A 15,605-nucleotide genomic window follows, 5' to 3' on the forward strand; every position below is an offset into this window, starting at 1 on the left:
AAAGACTTCAATTTTGACAAAAACTATGTACAATGGTCCCCAATGACCTAGACTTTCCTTTGATACTAGCTATGTACCTATTATATACTATGTACCTATTATATAACAGGGTTTGATCTTGTATGACCTTGACCTTCCCTTGATACTAACTATGTACCTATTATATACTATGTACCTATTATATACTATGTACCTATTATATAACAGGGTTTGATCTTGTATGACCTTGACCTTCCCTTGATACTAACTATGTACCTATTATATACTATGTACCTATTATATACTATGTACCTATTATATAACAGGGTTTGATCTTGTATGACCTTGACCTTCCCTTGATACTAACTATGTACCTATTATATACTATGTACCTATTATATACTATGTACCTATTATATAACAGGGTTTGATCTTGTATGACCTTGACCTTCCCTTGATACTAACTATGTACCTATTATATACTATGTACCTATTATATACTATGTACCTATTATATAACAGGGTTTGATCTTGTATGACCTTGACCTTCCCTTGATACTAACTATGTACCTATTATATACTATGTACCTATTATATACTATGTACCTATTATATAACAGGGTTTGATCTTGTATGACCTTGACCTTCCCTTGATACTAACTATGTACCTATTATATACTATGTACCTATTATATACTATGTACCTATTATATAACAGGGTTTGATCTTGTATGACCTTGACCTTCCCTTGATGTATTACTGTTTCCGAATGACCTTCAGTCATCCTTGCTCACCTCACAAAGAAATCCCTTCTTACTCCTCCGCACACGATGGAATCTCTTGAGGAACAGAGCGATGAACTGGCGAACAATTAGCCATTTGCCAACAATTCTTGACATCTGTTTATGGTTGAAGCCAGCATCATCGCCTTTCTCTGTCACTGCCTCAGACACTACCGACTCTGTGGAGGATACAGGTTTAAACTAATACTGATAAATGTTTCTTAACGAGAGGCCTCATTCTTGTTCACGTAATATTTCAGAGGATATCATAACTTGTCAAGTTATACTACAGTTCTCCTTATTCTTTTTTTGTGCTTGTTATTTAGTCGTGTTTTACATGCTAATAAAATGCGATTTTGGAACAATTACACAGTAAAACTGCCACCATTTGTCCAGAGATAGTTTGGCATTCAAGGGGTTTGGCGATAAATTGAGGAAATGTTTAAAGGAATTCTTAAGAAAACTAGAAAAAAAGGTTGGCAGTAAACGAGGTGGCAAATGAAATGAGGAGCATTATATCAAAGTTTTACTGTATTCTAAATCAATGTAGTTATCACAATTTACTATTTTGTTGAAAATGTTTCATTTTCCTATTCATGCAAGAAATGTAAAACCTTTACAAAAGAATAAAATGTATGCTACACTTGTGTGTGGTCATCTTGTTATGTTATTTCATGTACAATGAGCATGTTATCAAAATTGGATGTCAATTCATATACATATGTAAAAGATATTGTATACTGGGAAATGTTTACAATAGTTTAACTTTCCCCTTTTTTCGCCCTCCATTACTAGTCAAGAACAAACCATACATAGTAATTAAAAGTCAAGGACGAAATTAGCACTAAGCAAATGCTGATTTTACCGGTGAAGGATGAATATTTGACAAAATTTGGGCAAAATCTCACGATATACAGTAACTAAACTCTCACTGTAATTTCTGTGTTAAAGAAAATATTCTGGTGGCAGGTTCAATACAACATCTGGAAATCCTAGTCACCCAAGAAATAGCCTTATGGGCACCAATCTTTTAAGGGTTATTCAAAACCTAGTTTATTTACAACCTTTAAATCCAACCAATCACACTGACTGAAATCAGTATGATGAAAGAGTTATATAAATATGAAAGAAAGATCAAATCAAATATGTAAGAAAACAATTTAGTGTTTTAACACATGACAAGAATGATTCCTTTTTTTTGCATTCATTGAAAGGAACAGATATCAACACAATCACAAAGATGGAAAATAAAAAGATGGAGGACAAAAGATGGAGGACAAAAGATGGAGGACAACAAATATGAGGAGCAATAATTGCAACATTCAAGGTCGATCCTTGAAATAAAAGTCTTCCCCGAAAAAAACCATGCTGGTGTTAAATAAAGAATACTGCTGGAACCATTCTCATGTCTTAGCTATATACACTAAACTTAGCTATATACACTAAAACATACAGTCCGTATCATTACATAATTATACAAAAATCTGTGTAATTTCTTGCAAAATGTAAATACTAGCAACATTCACAAGCATTCAGCATAACCTGGACAATCACACTGTTTACTTTACCTCCTGATTGCAATTTTCCAACTGCAAAACTGACTAAAACAATTCAAATTCAAAGAAATAACATATATATTTTTAAAGATGATCATAACTTTTGTTTTATCTAACAAAATAAATCAGACACTTATCAATGTCATGTCCTTCAATGAAAGCTCTTTGAAATTGTCTATAAAAGTTTTCATAATTAAAAAATCTGTAAGAAATGAATATCCCCTGCCACTGAAGTCGGTAAAATGATGACAATGAAGCTATTGACAAAATGGCAATAGTTGACTTTTAAATAGCAACACATTGACCTTGGGGATAAGATTTTCAGTTATCTGTTAGATACCCCCAAAGTCAAATTTCTTGACAAATTCTCGGTCAAACTTGACGGATACCCAGAGATACTAACTAGACAGATGTTACACAGTCTAACTGGACAGATACCCAGAGACACTTACTAAACAGATGTTACACAGTCTAACTGGACAGATACCAAGAGACATTTACTAGACAGATGTTACACAGACTAACTGGACAGATACCCAGAGATACTAACTAGACAGATGTTACACAGTCTAACTGGACAGATACCCAGAGACACTTACTAGACAGATGTTACACAGACTAACTGGACAGATACCCAGAGATACTTACTAGACAGATGTTACACAGTCTAACTGGACAGATACCCAGAGACACTTACTAGACAGATGTTACACAGTCTAACTGGACAGATACCCAGAGACACTTACTAGACAGATGTTACACAGTCTAACTGGACAGATACCCAGAGACACTTACTAGACAGATGTTACACAGTCTAACTGGACAGATACCCAGAGACACTTACTAGACAGATGTTACACAGTCTAACTGGACAGATACCCAGAGACACTTACTAGACAGATGTTACACAGTCTAACTGGACAGATACCCAGAGACACTTACTAGACAGATGTTACACAGTCTAACTGGACAGATACCCAGAGACACTTACTAGACAGATGTTACACAGTCTAACTGGACAGATACCCAGAGACACTTACTAGACAGATGTTACACAGTCTAACTGGACAGATACCCAGAGACACTTACTAGACAGATGTTACACAGTCTAACTGGACAGATACCCAGAGACACTTACTAGACAGATGTTACACAGACTAACTGGACAGATACCCAGAGATACTTACTAGACAGATGTTACACAGTCTAACTGGACAGATACCCAGAGACACTTACTAGACAGATGTTACACAGTCTAACTGGACAGATACCCAGAGACACTTACTAGACAGATGTTACACAGTCTAACTGGACAGATACCCAGAGACACTTACTAGACAGATGTTACACAGTCTAACTGGACAGATACCCAGAGACACTTACTAGACAGATGTTACACAGTCTAACTGGACAGATACCCAGAGACACTTACTAGACAGATGTTACACAGTCTAACTGGACAGATACCCAGAGACACTTACTAGACAGATGTTACACAGTCTAACTGGACAGATACCCAGAGACACTTACTAGACAGATGTTACACAGTCTAACTGGACAGATACCCAGAGACACTTACTAGACAGATGTTACACAGTCTAACTGGACAGATACCCAGAGACACTTACTAGACAGATGTTACACAGTCTAACTGGACAGATACCCAGAGACACTTACTAGACAGATGTTACACAGACTAACTGGACAGATACCCAGAGATACTTACTAGACAGATGTTACACAGTCTAACTGGACAGATACCCAGAGACACTTACTAGACAGATGTTACACAGTCTAACTGGACAGATACCCAGAGACACTTACTAGACAGATGTTACACAGTCTAACTGGACAGATACCCAGAGACACTTACTAGACAGATGTTACACAGTCTAACTGGACAGATACCCAGAGACACTTACTAGACAGATGTTACACAGTCTAACTGGACAGATACCCAGAGACACTTACTAGACAGATGTTACACAGTCTAACTGGACAGATACCCAGAGACACTTACTAGACAGATGTTACACAGTCTAACTGGACAGATACCCAGAGACACTTACTAGACAGATGTTACACAGTCTAACTGGACAGATACCCAGAGACACTTACTAGACAGATGTTACACAGTCTAACTGGACAGATACCCAGAGACACTTACTAGACAGATGTTACACAGTCTAACTGGACAGATACCCAGAGACACTTACTAGACAGATGTTACACAGACTAACTGGACAGATACCCAGAGATACTTACTAGACAGATGTTACACAGTCTAACTGGACAGATACCCAGAGACACTTACTAGACAGATGTTACACAGTCTAACTGGACAGATACCCAGAGACACTTACTAGACAGATGTTACACAGTCTAACTGGACAGATACCCAGAGACACTTACTAGACAGATGTTACACAGTCTAACTGGACAGATACCCAGAGACACTTACTAGACAGATGTTACACAGTCTAACTGGACAGATACCCAGAGACACTTACTAGACAGATGTTACACAGTCTAACTGGACAGATACCCAGAGACACTTACTAGACAGATGTTACACAGTCTAACTGGACAGATACCCAGAGACACTTACTAGACAGATGTTACACAGTCTAACTGGACAGATACCCAGAGACACTTACTAGACAGATGTTACACAGTCTAACTGGACAGATACCCAGAGACACTTACTAGACAGATGTTACACAGTCTAACTGGACAGATACCCAGAGACACTTACTAGACAGATGTTACACAGACTAACTGGACAGATACCCAGAGACACTTACTAGACAGATGTTACACAGACTAACTGGACAGATACCCAGAGATACTTACTAGACAGATGTTACACAGTCTAACTGGACAGATACCCAGAGACACTTACTAGACAGATGTTACACGGACTAACTGGTCAGATACCCAGAGACACTTACTAGACAGAAGTTACACAGACTAACCGGACAGATACCCAGAGACACTTACTAGACAGATGTTACACAGACTAACTGGACAGATACCCCGAGATACTAACTAGAGAGATGTTACACAGTCTAACTGGACAGATACCCAGAGACTCTTACTAGACAGATGTTATACAGACTAACTGGACAGATACCCAGAGACACTTACTAGACAGATGTTACACGGACTAACTGGACAGATACCCAGAGACACTTATTTCACAGATGTTACACAGACTAACTGGACAGATACCCAGAGATACTTACTAGACAGATGTTACACAGACTAACTGGACAGATACCCAGAGATACTAACTAGACAGATGTTACACAGACTAACTGGACAGATACCCAGAGATACTAACTAGACAGATGTTACACAGACTAACTGGACAGATACCCAGAGATACTAACTAGACAGATGTTACACAGACTAACTGGACAGATACCCAGAGATACTAACTAGACAGATGTTACACAGACTAACTGGACAGATACCCAGAGATACTAACTAGACAGATGTTACACAGACTAACTGGACAGATACCCAGAGATACTAACTAGACAGATGTTACACAGACTAACTGGACAGATACCCAGAGATACTAACTAGACAGATGTTACACAGACTAACTGGACAGATACCCAGAGATACTAACTAGACAGATGTTACACAGACTAACTGGACAGATACCCAGAGATACTAACTAGACAGATGTTATACAGACTAACTGGACAGATACCCAGAGATACTAACTAGACAGATGTTACACAGACTAACTGGACAGATACCCAGAGACACTTCCTAGACAGATGTTACACAGACTAACTGGACAGATACCCAGAGATACTAACTAGACAGATGTTACACAGACTAACTGGACAGATACCCAGAGACACTAACTAGACAGATGGTACATGGACTAACTGGACAGATACCCAGAGATACTAACTAGACAGATGTTACACAGACTAACCGGACAGATACCCAGAGACACTAACTAGACAGATGGTACATGGACCAACTGGACAGATACCCACTAGAGTCTACATGGACCTTGGTCAATGACTCACCTGTATCAGCCAACAGATCATCAGTGTCCACCTTAGCCTTTCCACGTTTTGATGCTTGAGCCAAAGTTTTGAGGAATGATTTCTTCTTCTTCCTGAAGCTCAGCCGTGTAACAGATTTAGCAATTCGTCCATCTGAATAAAATAATATTGTTCGTTTTGTTTAATAATCAGATGAATAAACAAGATGTTTAAGATACCTTGTATAATTTCAACAAAGAACTTTATTAATGCTCTACAGTAAAGGGAAATTATTTCAAAAATTTAAGGTCATTTTATTTTCTCAATCCTGCACTCTTTAACAGACTTTTCTATATCAATACTCCTCATTATTGTATGTTACCTCCTCCTGTTTGTAATTTATTTTCCTTCATCTCATACTCTTTACACATTAAAACTTTTCCACACCAATCCTTCCCTATTACTTACTGTCACTTGTCTCCTCCTGTTTGTTTCTCAACAACTCATCATCCAGTTCCTCATCTTTTGAATGTTCCTCTGTGACTTTCAGGAAAACCTGTGATTTAAATTTCATTTTAATAATTTCATAAAACATACACCAATCATAGACAATGAGACTTCCCTTATGCATTTCCCTTTATCGCTAAACCCCTTTATGATGCCAAATTTTGGCTAAACAAAGGGTAGCAGTTAACGAGGTTATAGAGGCTTGTATCTGAGAAGACCTACCGCATAAGACTTGTATCTGAGAAGACCTACCTCTTCAAGACTTATATCTGAGAGGACCTACCTCTTCAAGGCGTGTATCTGAGAAGACCTACCGCATAAGACTTATATCTGAGAGGACCTACCTCTTCAAGGCTTGTATCTGAGAAGACCTACCTCTTCAAGACTTGTATCTGAGAAGACCTACCTCTTTAAGACTTGTACCTGAGAAGACCTACCTCTTTAAGACTTGAATCTGAGAAGACCTACCTCTACAAGACTTCAAACCTGAGAAGACCTACCTCTTTAAGACTTGAATCTGAGAAGACCTTCCTTTACAAGACTTGTACCTGAGAAGACCTACCTCTTCAAGGCTTGTATCTGAGAAGACCTACCTCTTTAAGACTTGAATCTGAGAAGACCTACCTCTACAAGACTTGAACCTGAGAAGACCTACCTCTTTAAGACTTGAATCTGAGAAGACCTTCCTCTACAAGACTTGTAACTGGACAGATACCCAGAGACACTTACTAGACATATGTTACACAGACTAACTGGACAGATACCTGAGAAGACCTACCTCTTTAAGACTTGAATCTGAAAAGACCTTCCTCTACAAGACTTGTACCTGAGAAGACCTACCTCTTCGAGACTTGTATCTGAGAAGACCTACCTCTTCAAGACTTGTATCTGAGAAGACATACCTCTTAAAGACTTGTACCTGAGAAGACATACCTCTTCAAGACTTGAATCTGAGAAGACCTACCTCTTCAAGACTTGTATCTGAGATGCCGAAGCTGGAGATGCCGAGGTCCTTGTGACATTTTTCCAGACCGAGGAAAAGTTTGTGGAACTTTCCTTCCTGCGCTGCCTGGTCGGGGAGTTGGAAGGTCAGTTCAGCATTGTTATCCTCTACTAGACAGGCTTGAGGCACGTACTTCCTTACAAATGCTGACACTCGCTCCACACTAAATCCTGTAATCAAATTGAGAAATTAATGATGGAAAAGTTATATAAAACAATATCATATTATTATTCTTAAGATACAATGTACCAACATTTTGTCAAAGTCTAACTAATAACAATTTTCAAACTTAAATGATAATCTGTGAAAAATAATTATCATGGAAAGAAGTAATCAATGTCTCCACCAGTCAGAGGCCATGATGTGTATGGCCACTTTGGATTCTGAATTTAACTAGAAAAATATAACACTTGTTCAGGACCGTAACAGGATTATTAACACCTTGATAGGTTAAAATTTGATTTGCGCTTTCGGAGAAGAAGCTGTAACAGCCAAGAAGTTACAGATAAAAATTGAAGTATGTATGGCTAGCTCACTTGGTACTTTTAGCCAGGGGACCTAATCCTCCATGGGAAGCACAAACAAGCTACTACAAAAAATGTATCTTCTAAACGGCAGTCAATGAAGATTCTGATAATTAAATTACAGAGATTTGCAGAAAAAATTGAATTCTTTTCAATGTCAGGATCCCGAGCTGTCCAGTAAATTACGTATGTTTAACTTACCTGGGATCATGGTAGCTGACTCAGGAGGTGGAGTAGGGGGGTCGCTGTCACTTCTCTCTGTATTACTATCAGCATAACCTTCATCCAGTGTATCTGATAGCGATGGCTGTGGACAGAACACAACATACAAATATAAAACTCATTTATGATATGTAACACACTGAGGTAATTATGGCTAGGGATCGAACCCAGAACTGCTAGTGTACTAGTCTGACACTCTACCCATTGAGCTAATGAGTAATTCTACCTAGCCATGTTGGTAGGAAGCGGTTAATGATTTACCAGGGCCACACACTTTTTTTCAAAGAACAACTTGTCCTGAGTGTATCCAGGGGTAACAGCGATACTTGTGAAAGCAAGATTGGGTACTTCTGTCAATACTTCTCGGATCTATAGGTGGGCACGTGCACCGATATAGGAGAGGTAATTTTAATTTCAATGCCTCTGCCAGGGATCGAATGCAAGACCTCCGGTTTACTAGTCTGATACTCTAATGAATAGGTTAAAGAATAATTCTTCCTAACCAAGTGGGTAGGAAGCAGCTAGTATTTCTCCAGGGCACATGACAGATATAAAAAGCAATTTTTGTTTACACCAAAAAAAGTTCAATTTAAAAATCAATATATACCTCGACTTGTTTGATGGTCCTGGTACTGTTGCCTGATCGGACACTCCCGGCAGACATGGGCCTCTCTTCTAGCTGGAAGCTGTTCAACATGTCATACTTTCCGGCCGATTTGATCACTTCCTTTTTCACCTCTACACTGTCAATATAGTCATCTTCATCCCTGTCTTCCCCATTGGACTGGACCATTGTCAGATAGTAGCCGCTACCGTAGAGAGACTTGAGGAAGAGGCTGGAGCCACAACAGCAGAGCTTGCCCTGTGAGATGATCGCTATCCTGTCTCCGAGGATGTCGGCTTCATCCATGTGGTGAGTTGACAGCAGGATTGTACGGTCTACATGACAGGATATTATAATATTATATAGTGTATAAGACTTAAATAATTTGATATATAGCACTTATATTTATGAATGTTTTCAGATTCAGAAGATTGCAGGCTAATTAATATCAGTATGAATTATTTCAGATAGCATCCAATACATCGTTGTCTGAATACAACTTCAGTTTACATGAACAGGCAACTAAACTTCTATGTATATGTAAACATCCGTTAATTCTGTTATCAGTGCCATCATACAATGCACAACACTATATAACATGAACAGTGAGAGATGTGCACTCTCCTTACTGTTTCACTGACTTGTCATAAATATTTGTTGGATTTAAGAACTTGTCACCTCCTCGGTTACTGTGATCACAAACACAACAGGCACTATACTGTATTCTACATGATTCTTCTTTTAGTACAATCAAATAAAACAGACAGAAAACATATCTGTTTCAATGATGAAGTCAAAAAGTATTAGAACTTAAGCTAAGCTTGTATAGAAATTGTCTGAGGAATGTTGAAAGATGAGTTCAATTAGAATTAGGTCAAGATGATATTTCACATTGGAATTTCTGAATAATCCTATGAACTAGCTACTAGTAAACTATCTACTAGGCAGAGTTCATACTTACTTTTCTTGACCTTGAAGAGGAGTTCCCAGATAGACCGTCTGGCGTAAGGATCAACACCAGCCGTCGGCTCGTCCAGGATCACAGTCTTGGAATTTCCACAGAAAGCGATAGCCACAGAGAGCTTCCTCTTCATACCACCTTTAAAAAAAAAATGATAAATCATGTCAAAAACAAACAGAAAATATTCAAACTGTTACATTTTAAAAGAAATCATTGTGATTTTAAATCATAAACTACTAAGTTGTGTTTTGTGATTCTACATCAGCAACAAACTACTCTGCAGATATTTGAATTAAAACCTGAAGGAAACCATATTCTCTGATACGAGGAAATACCAACACGTCCTCGTTAAATAACACACCTGATAAGCTGCTGGAGAGCTCCTTGCGTTTGTGTGGCAGACCTACATCCTTAATCATCTGTTCCATCTCCCTCTCAACCTTTTTAGGGCTCAGCCCTCGCATCCGTGCAAAGAACCACAGGTGTTCTTCAACTGTTAAACTGTTAAAAAGAAGTATTTAATTTGTTTATAGGATAAAAGATTTCCTTTCAATGTAACTAACCCATTATTTAGTATACATAGATACCTAATCTCCCTCCAGCCAAAATTAGGGACAAAAAAATCGCCAAAGATTTCTAGGATAAGCCGACACATTTCCAAATGTGTCTTTGAACACTGGAACTGACAAAAGTAAATTAAACATGTTCTGTGTACATATACAAATTCCAGTCAATATGGTTACCAGGTAAATAACACCAGAAGTTTGTCAATGCTTGGTTACTCTTCCCCAACCCCATCCCCTTATCCAACAACCATCTTATTTGCATAATTAATATATCAGTAAAGATTCAAGTTTCAGGATCATTCAATCAGCAATAAGGCATTCACTGTCACAGTATTACTGACCGCCTAACCCCAACCATCAATGACCTGGATACCTATTCTGACAGGATATCTTAGTAACCTAGAACCCAGGCTAACCCCAACCACCAATGACCTGGATACCTATTCTGACAGGATATCTTAGTAATCTAGAACCCAGGCTAACCCAAACTCCAAATATCCTGGAAACCTGTTTCAATCAGTTTATCAGCTTAGGTCCCACTGTGATTGAACCTGTGTAAGACGCATGCGACTATTCTGAACAATGTGGACAGTTTAGATGGATTCTTTGTAAAATGACTTACTGGTCAAACAGGACGTTATGTTGGGGACACATGCCTATACTCTGTCTGATCTCGTCTATGTCCGTCCTGATATCCTTCCCATAGATGAAGGCAGTTCCTTCGGTCGGAGGGAAAAGACCCGTCAAAATAGACCTGTGGAAACAAATTATATATATATTGTCATCAAATTCCTATGATAACACAAAGGAGTGTTTGTTTCCTATAATGAGCAAAGGAATATGATATGCTGTGAGTAAATAAATGCAGATTAATGTATAAAACCTGTAGTTGACTATGTTATGGGAAATTATTTCACACTTTAAGTCAACCATTGTTTGTCCAATCTGTTCTAAGCGAAATTCCTTGGATCAAAAGCTGAAGCTACCCTTGTTAAGTACCTATAAAAGTCACTTCTTGTGGGTCAATAACATTGATTCTGTCCAAGGCTAAAATTGATATCTTCCAAATGGATACCTAGAATTTGAAATCTGATATCCTATAAAATAATCTGATTTTCAGCATTTAATGCCAATTACAAATTATTATCAATGGATACACATATGCATCTTGATTTTCCCTCTTCAAAAAATATCTGTTGATATAATTTTAAAATTCCTATAAGAACATTGATTTATGATAGACTATGAGAGTAAATAATAGATTAGAGAAAAATTAACACCAATTGCTGGAAATCAGAAGTAAGTATCCTAGTGGGATATCTAGAAACCTTGTGTACAGAAATTGGTATCCCAGTGGGATATCTAGAAACCTTGTGTACAGAAATTGGTATCCCAGTGGGATATCTAGAAACCTCGTGTACAGAAGTTGGTATCCCAGTGGAATATCTAGAAAGCTTGTGTACAGAAGTTGGTATCCCAGTGGAATATCTAGAAGCCTTGTGTACAGAAGTTGGTATCCCAGTGGAATATCTAGAAACCTTGTGTACAGAAATTGGTATCCCAGTGGGATATCTAGAAACCTCGTGTACAGAAGTTGGTATCCCAGTGGAATATCTGGAAACCTTGTGTACAGAAGTTGGTATCCCAGGGGAATATCTAGAAACCTTGTGTACAGAAGTTGGTATCCCAGGGGAATATCTAGAAACCTTGTGTACAGAAGTTGGTATCCCAGGGGAATATCTAGAAACCTTGTGTACAGAAGTTGGTATCCCAGTGGAATATCTGGAAACCTTGTGTACAGAAGTTGGTATCCCAGTGCAATATCTAGAAACCTTGTGTACAGAAGTTGGTATCCCAGTGGAATATCTAGAAAGCTTGTGTACAGAAGTTGGTATCCCAGTGGAATATCTGGAAACCTTGTGTACAGAAGTTGGTATCCCAGTGGGATATCTAGAAACCTTGCGTACTGAAATCCCATTAATTACTACTGTGTCACTGTGAAGACTTACATGGTGGTTGTCTTTCCTGCACCATTATGGCCGAGGAAGGAGGTGATCTGACCCTCGTAGAAGTTCATGGTCAGTCCATCCACAGCGACCTTCTTGCCTTGGGCGTAAACCTTCTTGAGCTTCCGTATGGCCACGCCGAGACGTCGGTGGGTGGGCTCCTTCTCCATAGTTCGTACAGCTACAAAACAGTTAAACAATGATTGTGATCTTTTTAAATATATATATATATATATATTGACATTAAACATGGATTACGGTGAATGTAAACACAGGAAAAACAATTATCAATATTGCAACACTGAGGCTACTATTGATTTGGAATATTTTTTGAAGGAACGGAATTAAACGCGAATAATATCTTTGAATTTTCAACCTAGATTTTTTCACAATTCCTGTGTCAAGAAAATTAGATAAAGTCTGATTTTTCTCTTATTTGAAAAAAAAAATGAAAAAAAAGTTCTGCTGGAAATTTTCAGCATTTTAATTTAATTTTACAGAGTACTCTTTAATTTAACATCATGTTGAATAGTATTGCACTTCAAAAATTATTAAATGATTAATGATTTTAATGGAGGGCTATCCGTAAAGGTTGGAGGCTGAGAAAGTAATGGGTATAGTATATCAAAAGAGGGTGAAAATGACGCTACGCGTTATGACCCTGATTTGAAAACCCCAAAGAGGGTCATCACCCTGATTTGTATGCTGAGAGGTTGACAGGTATGTCAATCACTCATTACTTATCCAACTAACACCAACAATTAAATGTTTGTAGTATACATTTGTAATTTGAAATCATGTAAAATTCAAATCTGCCATCTTGTACATTGATCATAATTTTATTTAAACCAAACTTAATAGGGGATTCCGTCTTTACGTATTGCAGAGTTATCTTCTCTTGGGAGCAGGTAGTGATTGTTACGTCATTGGTTTGTGTGAGAAAATTACGTCGTTTTCTAAAAAATTGATGACGTTACTCTCACAAACCAATGACGTAACAATCAATACCTGCTCACAAGTGCAGATAACTCTGCAATATGCAAAGACGGAATACTGGATGCTTGGATTTCCCTACTTACATGAACCGTTCAGTTCCAGCGTGGATTCCCCAATAGCGTAGGCCATTCCATCGACAGAGTGTGCTCCTGCGGTACCACACCAGTACGACTTCTGGATGGGGAAGTACCACTTACGGGGGATTCCAAAGTCACCTAAACAATAAACATCCTGTTAGTGTTACATGGTTTCCATTTCATATCAAAAAATATTATGTTGACACAGACACACAAAAAAAATTGTATCACAGTCAATAAATTGCATCTGACAGCAAACTTAATGGCTGCCAGAGATAAGCAGTATATTTATAAAATTACTTTAAGCCACATTCGAAAATGAATATTTTTACCATGGCCAGTTTGGAAATAAATGATCAGTTGTTCGACAGAAGTTTCCCTCGACAACTGGAGTCAAATACGCATTGACGAGGTTCAAATGGTGTCAAATGCCCTAGACAACAAGGCCTACCAGTGCTGCTTACTTGTTAGTCAAGTCAAGTTGTTTTATTTGCATGTTTTTATTTTTGTTTTTTGCAAGAGTATTTTTTACCATCATCAAGTTCTAAAACAAATTAGAATTCCAGTAAAACGTACCAGGGAACACTGCCTCAATGTACCACACAAACATGGCATATATGACTGAGTCGACCAACATCATTATGATACAGAAGAGCATGTTGAACTCGTCGTCCACTGTGGGGGTCTCTGCCAGGTTATACCACTGGATGCCTATGGCCTGCTCCTCGTACCGGGCTATATAGCTACAGCCAAACCCAAACGCCACGCCTGAGGACAGACTCTACAGAGAACCAAGAGAACCAGTTCAGTTGTTTTGTTTATTCATAATGAACTCAAAACGTGAATTTTCACATACATGCACATATATGTACTACAAATTGGGAAATTATCGCGGCAGTTTAACTTTCGCTTTTTTTGCCCTCCCCCCATGAAGGCATATTTATCATGACAGCGAATTTTTGTTCACAACATGCAATATAGAGTAATTACATATGAAGGGTATACAGAAATTAACTTTAAACAGAATATTTATAACTGTAAATCACAGATAATCTTGTTCCCCACTCCCATAAAAAATCAATAATGTCCATTTCGGTGTCTGTCGGAGGAATGAATATCATTTTTTTAAAGATAGACAGTGAACAGACAATCATCAGAAACAAATCTTTTTCTAGCTGTTGGATGAGTTAGATTGTAATAGGATTATAAATCTTAATTTAAGATTTGTGAGGCTAATGTAAACTTTCTGTCATTTCTTTTTGCATTTAGAGTATAATTTAAAACAATACATGAGTGTTGAAATAGGATTTGGAAACAAGTTTTACAACTTATATTAATCCATCTCAAGAGTTTATTGTGAGTTCTAACTAAAATACACAGTCTGCTGTATAAATTTGATGCTGAATGAATTACTAAAACGTTCACAAAAAAAAACTGTCCTTGCCTACAGCCTTAATTTACAAACAGTAAGTACCCCTGCCACTGACTGTTAGATGACCTACCCCCAGGAACTTGTGACCACCGGTCATCTGATCTTCCCACTGTATTGACAAGTTGTAGGGTAGGTACAGCACAAAATAGATGAAGCCAGCACAGCAGGCAGCCAGGTTGGCTCGGCTGAAGAACACACTGATTAGGAAACACTGCATGATCGTGGATATCGCAAACACAGTGAAGAAAAAGATCAGTACACTCGGATCTGAAAACTCCAGCACCTTCCCACCCTAGAGAAGAAAAATGCAGTTGGATATAAAACACTTCTACAGATATAAGAATTGAGAACTGCAATCGAAGTCTGTGCAAAAGTTCTTG

At 38.1% G+C, this 15,605-nt stretch overlaps 1 protein-coding gene across 3 annotated transcripts in view; it reads right to left on the minus strand.

The window, feature by feature from the left end:
* Positions 1 to 15,605, minus strand: part of LOC110442797 (ATP-binding cassette sub-family A member 7-like) — a 57,873-nt gene that overhangs the window by 17,420 nt on the left and 24,848 nt on the right. For 2 of the 3 annotated variants that reach the window (XM_021486583.1, XM_021486584.1), the window contains exons 17-30: positions 15,296 to 15,517; positions 14,370 to 14,574; positions 13,800 to 13,931; positions 12,724 to 12,901; positions 11,337 to 11,468; positions 10,510 to 10,649; positions 10,149 to 10,286; positions 9,191 to 9,522; positions 8,563 to 8,668; positions 7,799 to 8,007; positions 6,796 to 6,883; positions 6,370 to 6,501; positions 2,330 to 2,362; positions 774 to 940 (exon numbers count right to left, since the gene is read on the minus strand). In XM_021486583.1, coding sequence (XP_021342258.1) covers positions 774 to 940; positions 2,330 to 2,362; positions 6,370 to 6,501; positions 6,796 to 6,883; positions 7,799 to 8,007; positions 8,563 to 8,668; positions 9,191 to 9,522; positions 10,149 to 10,286; positions 10,510 to 10,649; positions 11,337 to 11,468; positions 12,724 to 12,901; positions 13,800 to 13,931; positions 14,370 to 14,574; positions 15,296 to 15,517 — 2,214 coding nt within the window. The remainder of the gene's footprint in view (positions 1 to 773; positions 941 to 2,329; positions 2,363 to 6,369; positions 6,502 to 6,795; positions 6,884 to 7,798; positions 8,008 to 8,562; positions 8,669 to 9,190; positions 9,523 to 10,148; positions 10,287 to 10,509; positions 10,650 to 11,336; positions 11,469 to 12,723; positions 12,902 to 13,799; positions 13,932 to 14,369; positions 14,575 to 15,295; positions 15,518 to 15,605) is intronic. The other variant, XM_021486585.1, reaches the window with a different exon arrangement.

The sequence above is a fragment of the Mizuhopecten yessoensis genome, unplaced genomic scaffold, assembly GCF_002113885.1.
Source record: "Mizuhopecten yessoensis strain PY_sf001 unplaced genomic scaffold, ASM211388v2 scaffold716301, whole genome shotgun sequence".
Taxonomy (NCBI): Eukaryota; Metazoa; Mollusca; class Bivalvia; order Pectinida; family Pectinidae; genus Mizuhopecten; species Mizuhopecten yessoensis.